General features: G+C 32.6%; 1 protein-coding gene across 3 annotated transcripts in view; it reads right to left on the reverse strand.

Annotated features, from left to right (window-relative positions):
• LOC141481314 (microfibril-associated glycoprotein 4-like) overlaps positions 1-15,122 on the reverse strand; it is a 52,120-nt gene that overhangs the window by 20,375 nt on the left and 16,623 nt on the right. For all 3 annotated transcript variants that reach the window (XR_012464886.1, XM_074172710.1, XM_074172709.1), the window contains exons 4-5: positions 14,441-14,568; positions 8,865-9,086 (exon numbers count right to left, since the gene is read on the reverse strand). Coding sequence is in view for 2 of the 3 variants with exons in the window: in XM_074172710.1 (XP_074028811.1) it covers positions 8,865-9,086; positions 14,441-14,568 (350 nt within the window). In the remaining variant the exon portion in view is untranslated. The remainder of the gene's footprint in view (positions 1-8,864; positions 9,087-14,440; positions 14,569-15,122) is intronic.

Genomic DNA, 15,122 nt, shown 5'->3' on the forward strand with positions numbered 1-15,122 from the left:
CGTATCCGTGAAATCCTGCCTAGAACATGAAATATCCTACTGCGAATACGATTCGGTAAGTCTTCATTAACTCCATCATAATCATTTACCAAGTCCGATAATAGATCGCACACTTTCGTCGATTTCCTTCCTTTTCGTGTCATGTGAATAATCAGTGACAGCATAAACTATTATTGAACGTGACTGATCTTTTTTCAGTACTCTACGAAGAAATTTTTGCTTCAAATCAATATCTACCCTATCAGTATTTACGCCCCGAATGGATGATTAATAATTCAACTCATACACTCTTGAATGTATTGATGGATGTAGCCATTAATACGTGGTAGGCGATCATAATGAAAAGAGAAATGAAAATTTCTATGTGCAGTAACGTTAGTTACAATTAAAAATGGTAAAGAACATAGAAATTTTCATTTCTCTTTTCATTACATTCTTAAATGAGTATGATTCATATTGTAACTGACAGCAATGATTAAAATTTTTGATTAAAAAAACAAGAGAAAACAACGTGATTCAATGTATTTCACTCTGTACTACTGTACACCCTGTAACTGAAGATACGCATATTACTCTACGAGTGATATGAATTTGAAAAAAAAATTCAAATATCATTCGTTAACTAGTTGAGAATTGGGACAGCCTGTATATAAATCGCATGTGACAACAACACAGGTTATCGTCCCGAACACGACAAACAGAATAAAAAATGCTCTATTCGAGCTGGAGATTACAGAAAAATTCAATAACTGAAAGACCAGTTGCTCACTTTTTTACGATCAAATCGTTCTTATTCATCTATTTAAAAGTTTCAAAAAACATTCATTTTTTTTCAACTTTATCTACGTCACAACCAAGGCGTGGATTCGAATTCATGAGATCTGATTGAAAAATTAAGATGTCCTTTAATAAGCTGAGACGACGCCAGCCAATAAATATACTTATATAAATTGACGAGGAATGGGGAATATATGATAATTGGCAACGAGCTTTGCTACTCTCTTAAATATGGCATAAATATTACTGAATTAGTAAACAAGTAGTAGGAAACTAAATACACATGAAACACGGAGATTTATTTCTAGTGAAGCCAATAAATATGAATAGATAATATGAACATAAAAATTCCATGATAATTATAACTCAATACTTTAAATCAATAGGGATTGTTCAATCAACAGCTATCGATTGAATCAAAATAGGTATGCATGAACAATATTGAAGAGAAAACATTTTTTACAAGTTTAAACGATCAATAATCATTCGGTAACAATAATGAATAAAACGCATAACTTCTTTATTTCAATGTTCCACTTGACATTGAAGGAGAAGACATGTAGGTACTCACTCTGTTTCAAGAAGTAGGTTTTCACCCCGGAAGGGGTGAAATTCCACGAGTCTTCCTGAAATTGAAGACACGACCAGACCGAAATTATTTAAAAAAAAATTTTCTCAACCACGCTAGTTAGAGGCGTATCTCGCACAGAATTTTTTATAAAATGGAAATCGGCTCTCAAGGTAGACAATCGGACAACGACATAGCAGGCAGTGAACGATCATGATATAGATGTAGCCAAATTTTCCGGATAAGGTTGAATCTATTGAATTTAACATCAACTCTTTAATATCTTGAATTATTTACTTCAGATTCTTTTCAGGCTTCTGAAGTTAAATAGGTACACGAAATTTGAAATTTATTTTATCGAACTGCACCGACCCTTTTCTCTGCTCGATATACGTTCACTCAAGCTTCGCACCCTCGCTTCATTTGTCCTCTATCCACCTGCACGTCATTTTGATTGAACTATCGAAATGTATATACAGGTTGTCCCAGTCTCTCATTAATGAACCGTTACACAATGTTTTCGTCATGCTGCCACGAAAGGCAGATAACTGTTACCATTTGAGAGCAACATTTATTATCTGCATTTCATGAGTAAGGTGAACCTAGGTAACATTATTGAAGAGTGGATTATCATAACTCTCCAACCTGTTTTCTCTTTAGTAATTTTGGTTCAAGCATATCCTAAATGTATATTTACACAAGTTCCATTCGGAGTTTCGAATCTTTCATTCTGAAAAGTATTTCAAATGCACAATATGCTTTTATATTATTGGATGTATCAATGAACCTGGTAATTAGAGTGAAAATATCCCAGGAAAACTCAATAGGTTCAACTCTTCATTCATCAACGAAAAGAAGATATAGAACAACATACTATTTTTTTCGAAGATATTCAATCATAAAAACATCGAATTGATCAACCGATTTCTCTAAAATTCATATTCATCAAACTTCATGACTATTTAACACTGAAGGAAAAAAAACCGGTTTCTTCACTACTAGACTAAAAATAATTCATAGAATGATGTACCAAAGTGCTGGTTCAGTTTCACTTGTCACTGATTCAAATAAAAGTTAGTTGAGAATTATTTATAGGCATTTATACATTTTTTTTGACATTTACTTCTGACATTTAATTATTTTAAAAATAAAATAAATACAACAATAAAAATTAATTGGCGCTCCGGGGCGACTTCATTGATTATTATCTTTCATGAATAATTGTTTTGTTAACTAAAAAAGGCTGTTTAAAGTTGTGGAATGATTGTGATTGTTGATTTTCATAATTATTATTATGATTGCATGCATGTGATTAATTAAACCACAAATAAAATGATGAATACTGTTCGAAGTATATAATATTGAAAAATGTATAGCTTGAGACAATGGATGTTAATGCTACGTATGTCAACTGATGACTAACTGCTGACCCGACAGATGGGCTGAGCAAGTGCGCAGACACCTATGATAATAAATGAAACATGGTGGGTCACCAAAATATTACCACAAATCATAACATAGCCGGCCGCCTTGAAATATTGATTTCAAAAAACAAAAAAAAAAAAACAAAACAAACGATTCCAATATAATGATTATATCTAACATGCAGTTCATCACACTGTTCAATATGGTTCATCAGGTAAGAAACAAATTTTATTTATTGCGCGTTTGAAATTACCACTAGTCGTGCGCACAGTCACTACGCGCACTATTCCATCTTGCCCAGGATGGACAGCTTCAATGCGCCCAGTACGCCAGCTCGATGGGGGGAGGCTATCATCCTTGAGGAGAACTAACGCATCTAATTGTATTGACCTGGTGGAATCTTGCTGCCATTTGGAACGTTGTTGCAGGCTGTGGAGGTAGTCTCTACTCCACCATTTCCGAAATTGCTGTACCATTTGTTGTAGTCGTTGGAAATGTTTCAAACGATAGGACGGGATGTCAATGACATTTGACTGTGGTATACTCAGCAGGGAATCACTAATTAGAAAATGTAAAGGTGTAAGAGATTGGTAATCATTAGGATCATTGGACAGACGAATCAGAGGACGCGAGTTTAAAAATGCCTCTATCTGTACAAGGACAGGGGACATATCTTCAAAATTCAATTTTGCATCCCCTAAAATGCGCTTGAGATAGTACTTAAAAGATTTAATAGCGGCTTCCCAAATACCTCCGTGATGTGGAGATTTTGCGGGTATAAAGTGCCAAGTGATGCGATTTTCAGAGAAATATGATTGACATTGTTCATTTTTGATTATATCAATTACTAATTTGTGAATTTTCTCTAATTCATTGTTTGCCCTAATGAAATTAGTAGCGTTATCACTGTAGATATGACTACGTGAAACGAATCTTCTGAAGGCTGACATGAATGATTCTGTCGTGAGTTCTGTTACTAATTCTACGTGAACAGCCTTCGTGACTAAACAAATAAAAATACATAAATAAGTTTTCATGAGAGTTCTACATCTGGATTTTCCATCCTTGAATAGGTAAGGGCCTGCATAATCAACCCCACAATACGTGAAGGGTCTTGTAGAGTTAACGCGCATTTCAGGCAGTTCACCCATTAGACGAAAATGATCAGTTGGTTTGGCTCGAAAACACGTTAATCAACGTGTTTTCGTAATACGTTACGTACAGTATTTCTTGCATTTAATGGTCAAAATTATTCACGAATTTGAGAAATAATGAATTGTGTGCCTGCATGTAAGTTTTTGTTATGTGTATGTTTTATAAGTAAACACGTGAATGCATGTTTGGATGGAAGTACGATTTGGTGTTTTTGATCAAAACCTAATGGAGATTTCCTCAACCGACCACCGACACGAATTAGACCTTGTGAATCGATGAAAGGGGAAAGAGAAACTAATTTACTTTGCTTTGATATAATCTTGGATTTATTAAGGCATGTAAGTTCATTTGAAAATTCTTGTGCTTGAATTAAACGACAAAATTTTAAAATTGCATTATCTATTTCTTCATGAGAAATTAACCCAGTTAGTTTCTTATTCCTGAATTTTATGTTGTGATAAAATCTAAAAATATATGCAGTTACATGTAGGAGTTTATTGAATGATGAATATTATGAGAAAATATCAAAATTCAAAGAGGAATTGAAAGACAAAACCATTTTTTCTTTTCTTGCTTCCGGCACTTCAGACATTATGGTGTCATGATTAGTTGACCATAAATCTGAATCATAAGTTAGCCGAGGGGGGCCGTTCCACCAAAGGGTGCAGATTGATAAGTTTTCAGGATTTAAACCCCTGGAAACAATATCTGCGGGATTTTGTTCTGAACTCACATGTCTCCACTCATAACCTTCAGTTAATGACTGGATGTCTGCGACTCTATTGGCAACAAAAGTCTTCCACTTGTACGGTTCAGCACGAAGCCATGCTAAAACTATTTCAGAGTCTGTCCAACAATAATTGCTGGTTATGTTAATGTGCAAAGAATCCTTAATCTTTTGCATCAATTGAGCAAGTAACAAAGCACCGCATAGTTCTAGCCGCGGAAGCTGTATTACTTTAACAGGTGCTTCACGTGATTTAGAGCAAACTAAACTTGATAGGATTTCATCATTTTGATTTTGTGAATCAAGGTAAACAGCAGCACCATAAGCAGCTTCTGATGCGTCGCAAAATCCATGTAAATGGAATGACTTCGCATTGTTGATAGCAATGTGCCGAGGAATGACTGAAGAATTTATAGCAGGGCGTGATTCAATAAAAATTTTCCACCTTTTTGAAATATTTTGAGGAATTAGAGCGTCCCAATCACATTGAGCTTGCCAGAGTTCTTTTAAAATGATTTTTGCATTGACTACTACTGGGCTGATTAGGCCTAAAGGATTAAATATTTGAGATATGGCTGTTAAGATTGTTCGTTTGGTGGGGTTACACTGTGAATTGAGAATGACAGAATATTCAAAACGGTCCTGTTGTGAGTTCCAGGTAATACCCAGAGTTTTTCTTTCTTTACTATCCCTTATTTCAAAAATATTTCTTATTAAAAAGCCTGCTTGCTGCAAAATATTGCTAAGTTCATATTTTAACTGAATTGAGTCAGACAATGTATCTGAACCAAATATAACATCATCAACATAGAAATTGTTTATGATAATGTCACTAATATTAGGAAATTCAGCTTGGCAGTCCAAACCCACTTGATGCAGAGAACGAGTAGCTAAAAAGCTAGCACTTGATGTACCATATGTAACAGTGTTGAGTTGAAAATGTTCAATAGCTTTAGATGGATTACTCCTCCAAACGATTCTTTGCAAGTTTCTATTCTCAGGATGAACTTTCACCATTCTATACATTTTGGATATATCTGCTGTTGCAACAAATCTGGGGATACGCATGCGCAGCAAAACGCAAACCAAATCATTTTGATTTGTTGGTCCAACCCTCAACACGTCATTCAACGATAGATTTGTTGAAGTTTTTGATGATCCATCAAAAACCACGCGTAGATGAGTTGTAGAACTGTTTTCCTTGATGACGGAATGATGAAGCAAATAAAATTTTATGTCATTGGGGTCATCGAGAGAGATGTCAATTTTGGACATATGTCCCAGTTGCTCATATTCATTTAAAAATTCCTCATATTGATTACGAAGATTAATGTCTTTAGAAAGCTTTCTTTCTACTGACTGTAATCTACTAATAGCAGCATTCAATGATTCTCCTAAGTTCTTGTACGACTCTTTCAAAGGAAGTTTGACTACAAACCTGCCTTCATGATCTCTAAAATAATTCTGGCGGAAATGACTTTCGCATTCCAGTTCTTCATCAGAGAATTGAGTTTTCGTTTGGGTGACATTTTCAATGCTCCAGAATTTTTCAAGTTGCTCCTTGAGTAAATTGTTTACAAATAACATGCAACTTGGATGAGCTTCTGAGTTCTTAATTTGTAAAGATCCTGAAATTATCCAACCCAATCGAGTTCTCTGGAGAATGGGTTTATTTCGCCCTAGTTTAATTTGCCCCTTGACTATGAGATCAAAAAATATTGATGCACCAAGTAATACTTCGATTTTTTGTGAAATGTTATATTCTGGGTCTGCTAATTCTATTTCATCGGGTATATCTAGACACGAGGGATCAAATGAAAATTGCGGAATATTTGATGTAATTTATTTTATAATAAGAAATTAAAGATTGTTAGAAAATTGTCCATCTTTTGAGCGAATTTGAATATTGCATTGAGATGATATATTAATTGTTGACAGACAGAATCACCTGATTTTGGTTCCCTTGAGAAAAATGAGATGTCAATGTTTGAATAGGTGCCGCATTTGTTATGTCACTAGAGATGCTGGGTTCACTTGATTCAACAAAATTGTTTTGTTCAATTTGACTGTTTGATGTGTTCGAATGACTTCTATTAATGTTATTTGTTGTATTAACGAATGAGTCATCATGCAAAATAGAATTATGTCTCCTTTTACATTTTTTACAACTATGAGCTGACCTGCAAACTTCTACGGAATGTCCTGTCCGTAAACAATTCGTACAAATCTTTAGTTTTTTGAGTTCTATGTATCTTTGTTTAATTGATAAAGACATTAATTTATAACATTGATATATTAAGTGCTGTTTTTTGCAAAAAATGCAAGTTTTTTCATTGACTGTGATATGAGTTAATTACTTTTCATTAATTTTAGGTTTTTGAATAGATTTACTGTAGAGTTTTTCGAGCAATTGACATTTTTTAATAATAAATGATTCTAATGCCTTGAATGTAGGATTCGTGTTTTTGTCGATTGAGGATTCCCAATCTCTCTGCGTTTGAAAGTCAAGTTTGGTTGTAACGATGTGAATTAACAAAGTGTCCCAACTGTCCACTGGCTCACCAAGACTTTTCAATGCCCTAGTGTGTTTTAACATGTTATCTAATAATTTTCTCAAAGAAATATGTGACTCCCTTTGTATATTTGGAAAATCAAAAATATTTTTTACATGCTTGTGAATGATTATCCTTTTGTTTTCAAATCGTTCTTTCAAGAGGTTCCACGCGATATCATAGTTACTTTCTGAAATTTCTAAGGAGTGCACAACCTGCCTAGCATCACCCTTCAAACACGACTGCAAATAATAAAATTTTTGAATGTTACTCAAAACAGAATTTTCATGAACAAGACCCTTGAATGTTTCATAAAATTGCAACCATGTATCATATGATCCATTAAATTCAGATAAATTTATTGAAGGTAATTTCAAATGGAACTCATTAAGAGGATTCGATGCTGCAGGAGAAGAGGTGCCACTAACATAACGTGTTAAAATATTTTCTGATTTGGAAATCATTTCATAATACTTTTTTTCATATGCTTCCCTCTCCACCAGCTGTGCTTCAGAATCATCTAATAATTCAATGGCTGATTGTGTTCTTTCAAATTCATACCAATTTTCTTTGAGTTTAGCTACTCTTTCCTGTAGTTCCCAGCGATCATGCTGTAACCCAGAATCAAGCAAATAATTAGCAAATCTAGTGGCCTGGCCTTTTAGTTGGCCACGGCGAGCCACTAATGATTTTAATTGTTCGTCCATTTTATTAGTGTTAAATGAATTTAAATAATTTGCAAATTGAAAGGTAAAAACATAAGTCCACCAATCCCCTACACAAATATTGACGGTAAATAAATGCAAAAAGGGAACATAAACTGGCTTACGGATTGTGGAAATTAGGATCTCTTTTTATTCGTCGGATGTAGAAAAACTTATCTCGACTTAGGAATTGTTTTTGTATTTGTTGACTTCTTTGTCCAATACTCGATTGCAACCTTTTTTTGAAAGTGCCTGGAATCGACGGCTTGTAACGTCTGATTTGCGATGAATTCTTGATTGAATTAATATTTTGATCGATGATTTGTTGGTACTTGTTGTATGTTATTGATGCTGATTCTCAACCGTTTTAATGATATCCGGCTCGAAGGACCATGTTTAAAGTTGTGGAATGATTGTGATTGTTGATTTTCATAATTATTATTATGATTGCATGCATGTGATTAATTGAACCACAAATAAAATGATGATTACTGTTCGAAGTATATAATATTGACAAATGTATAGCTTGAGACAATGGATGTTGATGCTACGTATGTCAACTGATGACTGACTTCTGACCCGACAGATGGGCCGAGCAAGTGCGCAGACACCTATGATAATAAATGAAACATGGTGGGTCACCAAAATATTACCACAAATCATAACAAAGGCCTTTGTGCCAAATGAAATTCAACTCATTTCTGTATAAAAAACTGATTTACGCTATCTAGGATTGACTCAAATGCTTTTTGAAGATCACTAGGGCTCTTTGTTCAGTAGTAAATGAGACTCAAACATTTTCACATTGTGAATGAACAGGCACAGATACTGAATTCAATTCATACAATAAAAAGAAGAATCGCTTTTTTGTGATACAACCATATTGATAACAACTTTCATTTTCGGAAATTCTAGAAATCATGAATGATATGTTTGATCCATAATATATCAGTTACCTGTAGAAATATGAATATTTTCCAGTCCCAGCCAGAATTCTTCGTTTAAATTTCCAAAACCAAATTTATACTCCCGCCAACCTAGAAAGAAGTCTTGGGAACCGTCCAATCTTCTGTGAATATGAGTCCAACCGCCGCCTTCAGTTTCCATGTCACATAAAACCATGAAAGGCTTGATAGCGTTTGTGGGTTGGATTTCATATATTCCAGAAATATTTTGACCTGAAAGAATATCAAAAACTTCACCAAATCTATTTCTCTCTCAAGATTCCGTCCAGTATCAATCACTCACGAGGTGTGCAGGGTAGTTTACTTCTCTATTTCATTTTTGTTTTCTTTCGTGTAATTCAATGTTGATATGAGAATAGTTTCTAAAAAGCTTCTTCTTACAATTTGTGACTGAAAGTTACTCCTTTGCATAATCTACACGTATTTGTAAAGAGTTAATTTTGAAATCAATTGATTCCTTTCTTTGTAAGATTCCAACATTTTTTATATAATGATGTAAAAGTAGAAAGCCAAAACCTTTCTTTCTCAAAAATTAATATCTCCTGAAAATATACCCCTCTCAATTTAAACAAGATTCGCAAGGCTCGGATTGAATCAAATAAGCGACAGAATGTCATTACGTACTGTCATCGATGACATGAGTAGGCAATTGCCTGAAGAGGCAATAAGGCCGAAAAATCGGATATCCCCATTGGGGATGACAGTGTTCCATGTAAGCGAAATTTTACCTCTTTCTTATAATTTATTGTGTAGCAATTCTGTAAATGTTGTATGATTCAATTCCATAACAATGTTTGGAGCACAAACTGATTATGAAACAGCGTTTTTATATAATCTAATAAGCATATAAAAGGAGTTATTCAAAAGGTATTTTTTCTTTCGTGTAATTCTATGTTTATATGAAAGTAGTTGTTTGGAGGTGGCTTTTTATACCAGTTTAAGTCTGAAACTTATTTGGATGATCTACACATTTCTATGAAGTTTATTTTGAAATTGATTGTATCCTGTCTTTGGAAGATTTCCATATTTTCTGCATGAATTTGGAGAAGTAGTTTTCTTCTTCTCCATATTCATACAAATTTTCATAATTGAGAAGGGCATATTTTAATGGGATATTCATTTTCGGGAAGGAAAGGTTTTGACTTTCAGGAAAGAAATGTTTTAGTTTTCTACAACCTTTCTTTCCCGAACATGAATATCCTCTTAAAATATGTCTATCTCAAATATAAAGATTTTCATCCTTCTACCTAAAGTTGGTAATGAGCGCCGTATATAGTCTAATCAACAAGTTCAGAAACATGTAAAATAGAGATAAAGGTCCTAAAAATATGAGCGACAGCTCAGTCGATTCGGAATCACCTCTAGAAGAATGTTTTCGAAGGATTTTAGTGCAGGTGAAAAATTGCAATTGTTATTGACAAAATAAGAATAAAAAAAATGGTATTCAGGTTTTCGTTAATAACTCAAAAAATATTAATATTCAAGTACTTTTTAAAAAAGCTCTTTGAAGAGTAGAAAATTTTCGATAAAAAAGTCCCGACTACCGAAACTCTATCTCCATTAATTTTAATTCGACGTTGAGCATAGGGTTCCGCGCGGCTCTTATGGCATGCGCGCGTTGCTGCTAAAGAGAGTTTATCAAAAGTAATTTTTTTATAACATAAAATGTCATTTTGAAAATTTAAAAAAAATCTAGTATTGTCTTAACACTTGAACCATTTTTCAAAAAGTTATTCAATTGTTAACTAACAATTTTTTTCCCAATCTCCGTTGGCATAAATAATATGATAAAAGGTATAAATAATTGGCTTATAAATTTTAAACTTTTGATATATACTCCATACGATCCTGCGATAAAAGTTCATAAAAATTCATCATTTTGTTAATTATGATTTTTTATAACTATTGCAGAATGAAATATCTAAAAATTGTTGATGAAAATTTTTTTCAATTGATATTAAGCTAGGCTGTTTACACATTAAACAATGGCAGTTATTAACATAGGATATGAATTTTCTACGTGATTTGTTTATTAAATTGTTTTAGACAAATAGAGAAATTCAATGATTCTAAAACAATGTTTTTTCGCTATTTTGTTGTCAAGAGATAATCATGATTGAAAAAAAATTACTAATTTCAATTTTTAACTGTTCAAATTCGATTTTTATATATTTCTATTGTTTGAATAATTATTTAAGAAATAATTTTGCTTTTGAAAATCATAATTTACACTGTTAAACAGTTCAGTAGGAGAATTTTCATTATTTATCATTCAATTGTTTATTAGTTCAACAATATTGACCAACGCTTATATGAAGAAGTGTCATGAAAATTATTGATTGATTTATATTAGGAAATATTAAAATAAATAAAAAAACATTTTTATGGCACTTCTTTATATAAAGCTGTTTTTATAATTTTTTTCTGCTCCAGAAAAAAAATATAACGTTGGTCAATATTTGTTTATAACAAATTGTTGAACTAATAAACAATTAAATGATAAATGAAAAAAATTATTCCTTGCCAAACTATTTAGAAGTGTAAATTATGATTTTTAAAAGCAAAATTATTTCCTATCTGATCATTTAAGCAATCGAAATATGAAAAAATCGATTTTTAATAATTAAAAATTGAAATTGAGATTTTTTTTTTAATCATAATTATCTGTAGATAACAAATTAGCAAAATAAAATTTTCAAAAATATTGAATTTCTCTATTTGTTTAAAACAATTTAGCAAGTAAATCACGTGAAAAATTCATATCCTATGTTAATAACTCCCATTGATTCATGTGAAAACAGACATAGTTGCATATCAATTGAAAAAAAAAATATCAACAAGTTATAGATATTTCATTTTGCAATAGTTATAAAAGGGCCCCACGAAGTTTAAAAATAGTAGGCCAATTATTTATACCTTTTATCCCATTATTGACGCCAACGGAGATTGGGAAAAAATTTGTTAGTTAATAATTGAAAAACTTTTTAAGAAATGGTGATAAAACTTTTTTTTCTACGGGATTCGACTCATTCAAGTGTTAAGAAGATAATGGATTGTTTTCAAATTTTTGAAACGACATTTTATGTTATGAAAAAATTATTCCTTTTGATAAATTGTCTTCAGCGGCAGCGCGCGCATGCCGTAACAGTCGCGCGGAACCCTATTTTCAGTTTCAGAGTTTCGAGAGTCGAGACTTTTCTATCGGAAATTTCCTTCTCTTCAACGTGCTCTTTTTGAAATTGCTCAAATAATAATATTTTTTGAGTTATTAACGAAAAACTAAATACCATTTTTTTTAATCTTATTTCGTTAATAACAATTGCAATTTTTCACCTGCACCAAAATCCTTAAAAAACATTTTCTAATGTGATTTCGAATCGAATGAGCTATCGCTCATGTTTTTAGGACCTTCATCTCTATTTTGCATGTTTTTGAACTTATTGATTAGACTATAAATATTCATTTATTTCATAGTACAATTTTTTTTATTTTGTCAAATGTAACCTCATGATTGTATGATTGTCCAAACACCTAATTTTGGTACTTATACGAATGACAATTCATGTTACTAACAGCAGAAAGAAAAAATTGCGCTAGGAATTGTTATCGTGAAAACCGTGATCATCATGTCGTACCACTCACTTGACACCACTGAGCTATTTGGTGTTAATTTACAAAACGATAATTTCCATTGTAAAGCCATTCCACTAACCATATTCATTTTGTGAATCAAAATATGTCTGCTATAATAATAACATTGAAGCCGTTTTTGTATAGAACAGAAAATACTGGAGCGTCATATTAATGGGTTGGAAAAAAATGTGTGTGTGATTCGATTAAACAGAATTATTATGAGTAATCAAGTTGCCTTGAAACTTTGTTGAAATACTATATGTCAAATATTCTCAAGTATATCATGACAATGTCATAAATTATTGTCACTCTCAACTACTCTTCGAATATTTTTCGAAATGCCGTTTTCGCATCAAGAAAAATGTGATATGTTAGAATCCTACTTGGTTTGCCAGAAAAATAGCATAATAGCACTCCAGCATTACAGTAATTCGTTTCTCGATCGTGAATTACCTAATGGGCGTTTTTTTGCTGTGCTTCATCGTCGATTCAGTAACAAAGAGAAAGTTTTCAAGAAGAGGAGAACTAAAAAACGTTCTGTAATATTTGAAGGTACAGAAATGGACGTTTTAGCCTACTTTGAGGTAAATCGAAATGATTTCATCAGACTTTCATCTAGAGAAATAGCTGTTCAACTGTCTGTTATTCAAGGAATTCTGAAGAAACATGAGATTTCTCCTTATAAGTTAGGACCAGTGCAAACAGGACCTGGTGACCCTGAGACACGATTGGAAATGAATGCAGACGATGTCCAAACTTCCATAGAAATATTATATGGTGCGATGAGGCAAATTTTTTAAATTTTGTGATGTTTAATTGAAAAAATTTCCATTATTCAGGTAATCTAATCCATTCCCACAATCCTCAAAGACGATTTAGTATTGATGTTTCGATGATTTCAATCTGGAGACTTATTAGATGATATATTTTCAGCAGGATGGAGCACCAGCACATAACTTCAGTGGCGTAGAAGAATAATGGAAGACTATTTTGGAAACAGATGGATTATTATGATCCTGTTAGATGGCCTTCTTGTTCACCAGACATGAAACCCCTAGATTTTTATTTTCGTGTATTTCTGAAAAATGAGGTTTACAAAATGAAACAATATTGTAGATGAACTTGAAAATTATATTGAAACTATAATTATTATAATTGATGACAGAATTGTATTGAAAGCAACACGTAGCGTCGAGGGAAACGCTCAAATATGTGTAAAAAAGAATCTTGTGTTTTTGAATATTTACTCGATATTTTATAAGAAATCTTTTGTACTAGTGAAAGAAAGAAATATTTACATATAAGTCGCTCATTCTCTACTTCAGGAAGGTAGATGATATGAGCTTTGTCATTGAGAATGTTATAATGAATCGAAATGTATGAATGCACGAAAAAAAAAAATTTTCAGGAATTATTGTGAAAACCCGACTGTCATTTTTTTGTTTCCGGCATCGAGAAAGCCATTAAAAATTTTATTAGAATAGATTTTATCGTATTTATATTGATCAAAAGTAACTAAACTGCTTGTTCCATGTTATTATGTGGTTATCTGATGAACGGTTATAGTGATTGAAATGTTTTGAAAGAATTCTCGCAAAATATATTCTCCATGAAAAATTCGTGAAAAACTTCAAAATTATCAAATGAATATAGATAAATTGTATAGACGTATTGATATTCTTTCCATAATTTGTATATTGAATGGGGTGGATCTTTGTTATTTGTTCATTTACTATCAATATAACCACTGAAATTAATGAGTAGATTGAAAATGGTTCCTCCATCAACCAGCTATTGTTCTACAAGAGTGACAATTCTCAAATGTCGAAACTTGAACCATCTGGGAATTAACTGTGTTTTCTTTGACTTGTGATTTCTACCGAAATCATCACACATTGTGAAATAAATGATAATATGAGGAGTGTTCCACTTACCATTTGTTTGAATTTCCTTGCAGCTTTTTGGGAGCGATCTATTCGATTTTTGATGCTGAATACAGAAGTGAGATTTATCAACTCCTACTAGAGATTTACAATTTGAAGTAAAATCGAAATAGAATGAGCTGAAATTGAAAATTATTATCGAATCAGCACTTGATCGAATCCCAATCATTCGAAATGACGCTACAAAAATATGTCACGATTATTTTTGAGTGGGAAATTTTGTAGGATTGTTTTCAATTGAATCACAATAATCCTAAAAGGGGTTGATGTAGTTCAAAGTAGAATTTTTCGAAGAATTTTCATTCCATACCGGTGAAATTCATTCAATTCAGTGCTTCCATTATCGTTTCGTGGCGTGTCACAAAGTGAAGTGGTGTGGAAGGCGCCTGAAACTTCTATTTGCGCTGCTTCATCAAAAACAGGGTGATTATTTATTTTCTTGTTATTAATGGAAACGGTTTCACTGAGTTTCTGGTACTGATGAAGTGCACGCCGTCAAACTTCAAAAGTGCTCCGAAGAACTCGCACCAGTATTTTGAAGACTTCTCAACTTGTCTTACAAGAAAGGGTTTTTTCTTCTTACTGGAAGATTGCCTGCGTTCAGCCCATTCCCGAAAAACACTGGAAAAATCTTCAAAATAACTATAGACCACTCGCTTTGCTATAAGTGATA

The sequence above is a fragment of the Leptinotarsa decemlineata genome, unplaced genomic scaffold (genome assembly GCF_025532065.1).
Source record: "Leptinotarsa decemlineata unplaced genomic scaffold, Ldec_3_MD MMD2_tig00000157_RagTag_RagTag, whole genome shotgun sequence".
Lineage (NCBI taxonomy): Eukaryota > Metazoa > Arthropoda > Insecta > Coleoptera > Chrysomelidae > Leptinotarsa > Leptinotarsa decemlineata.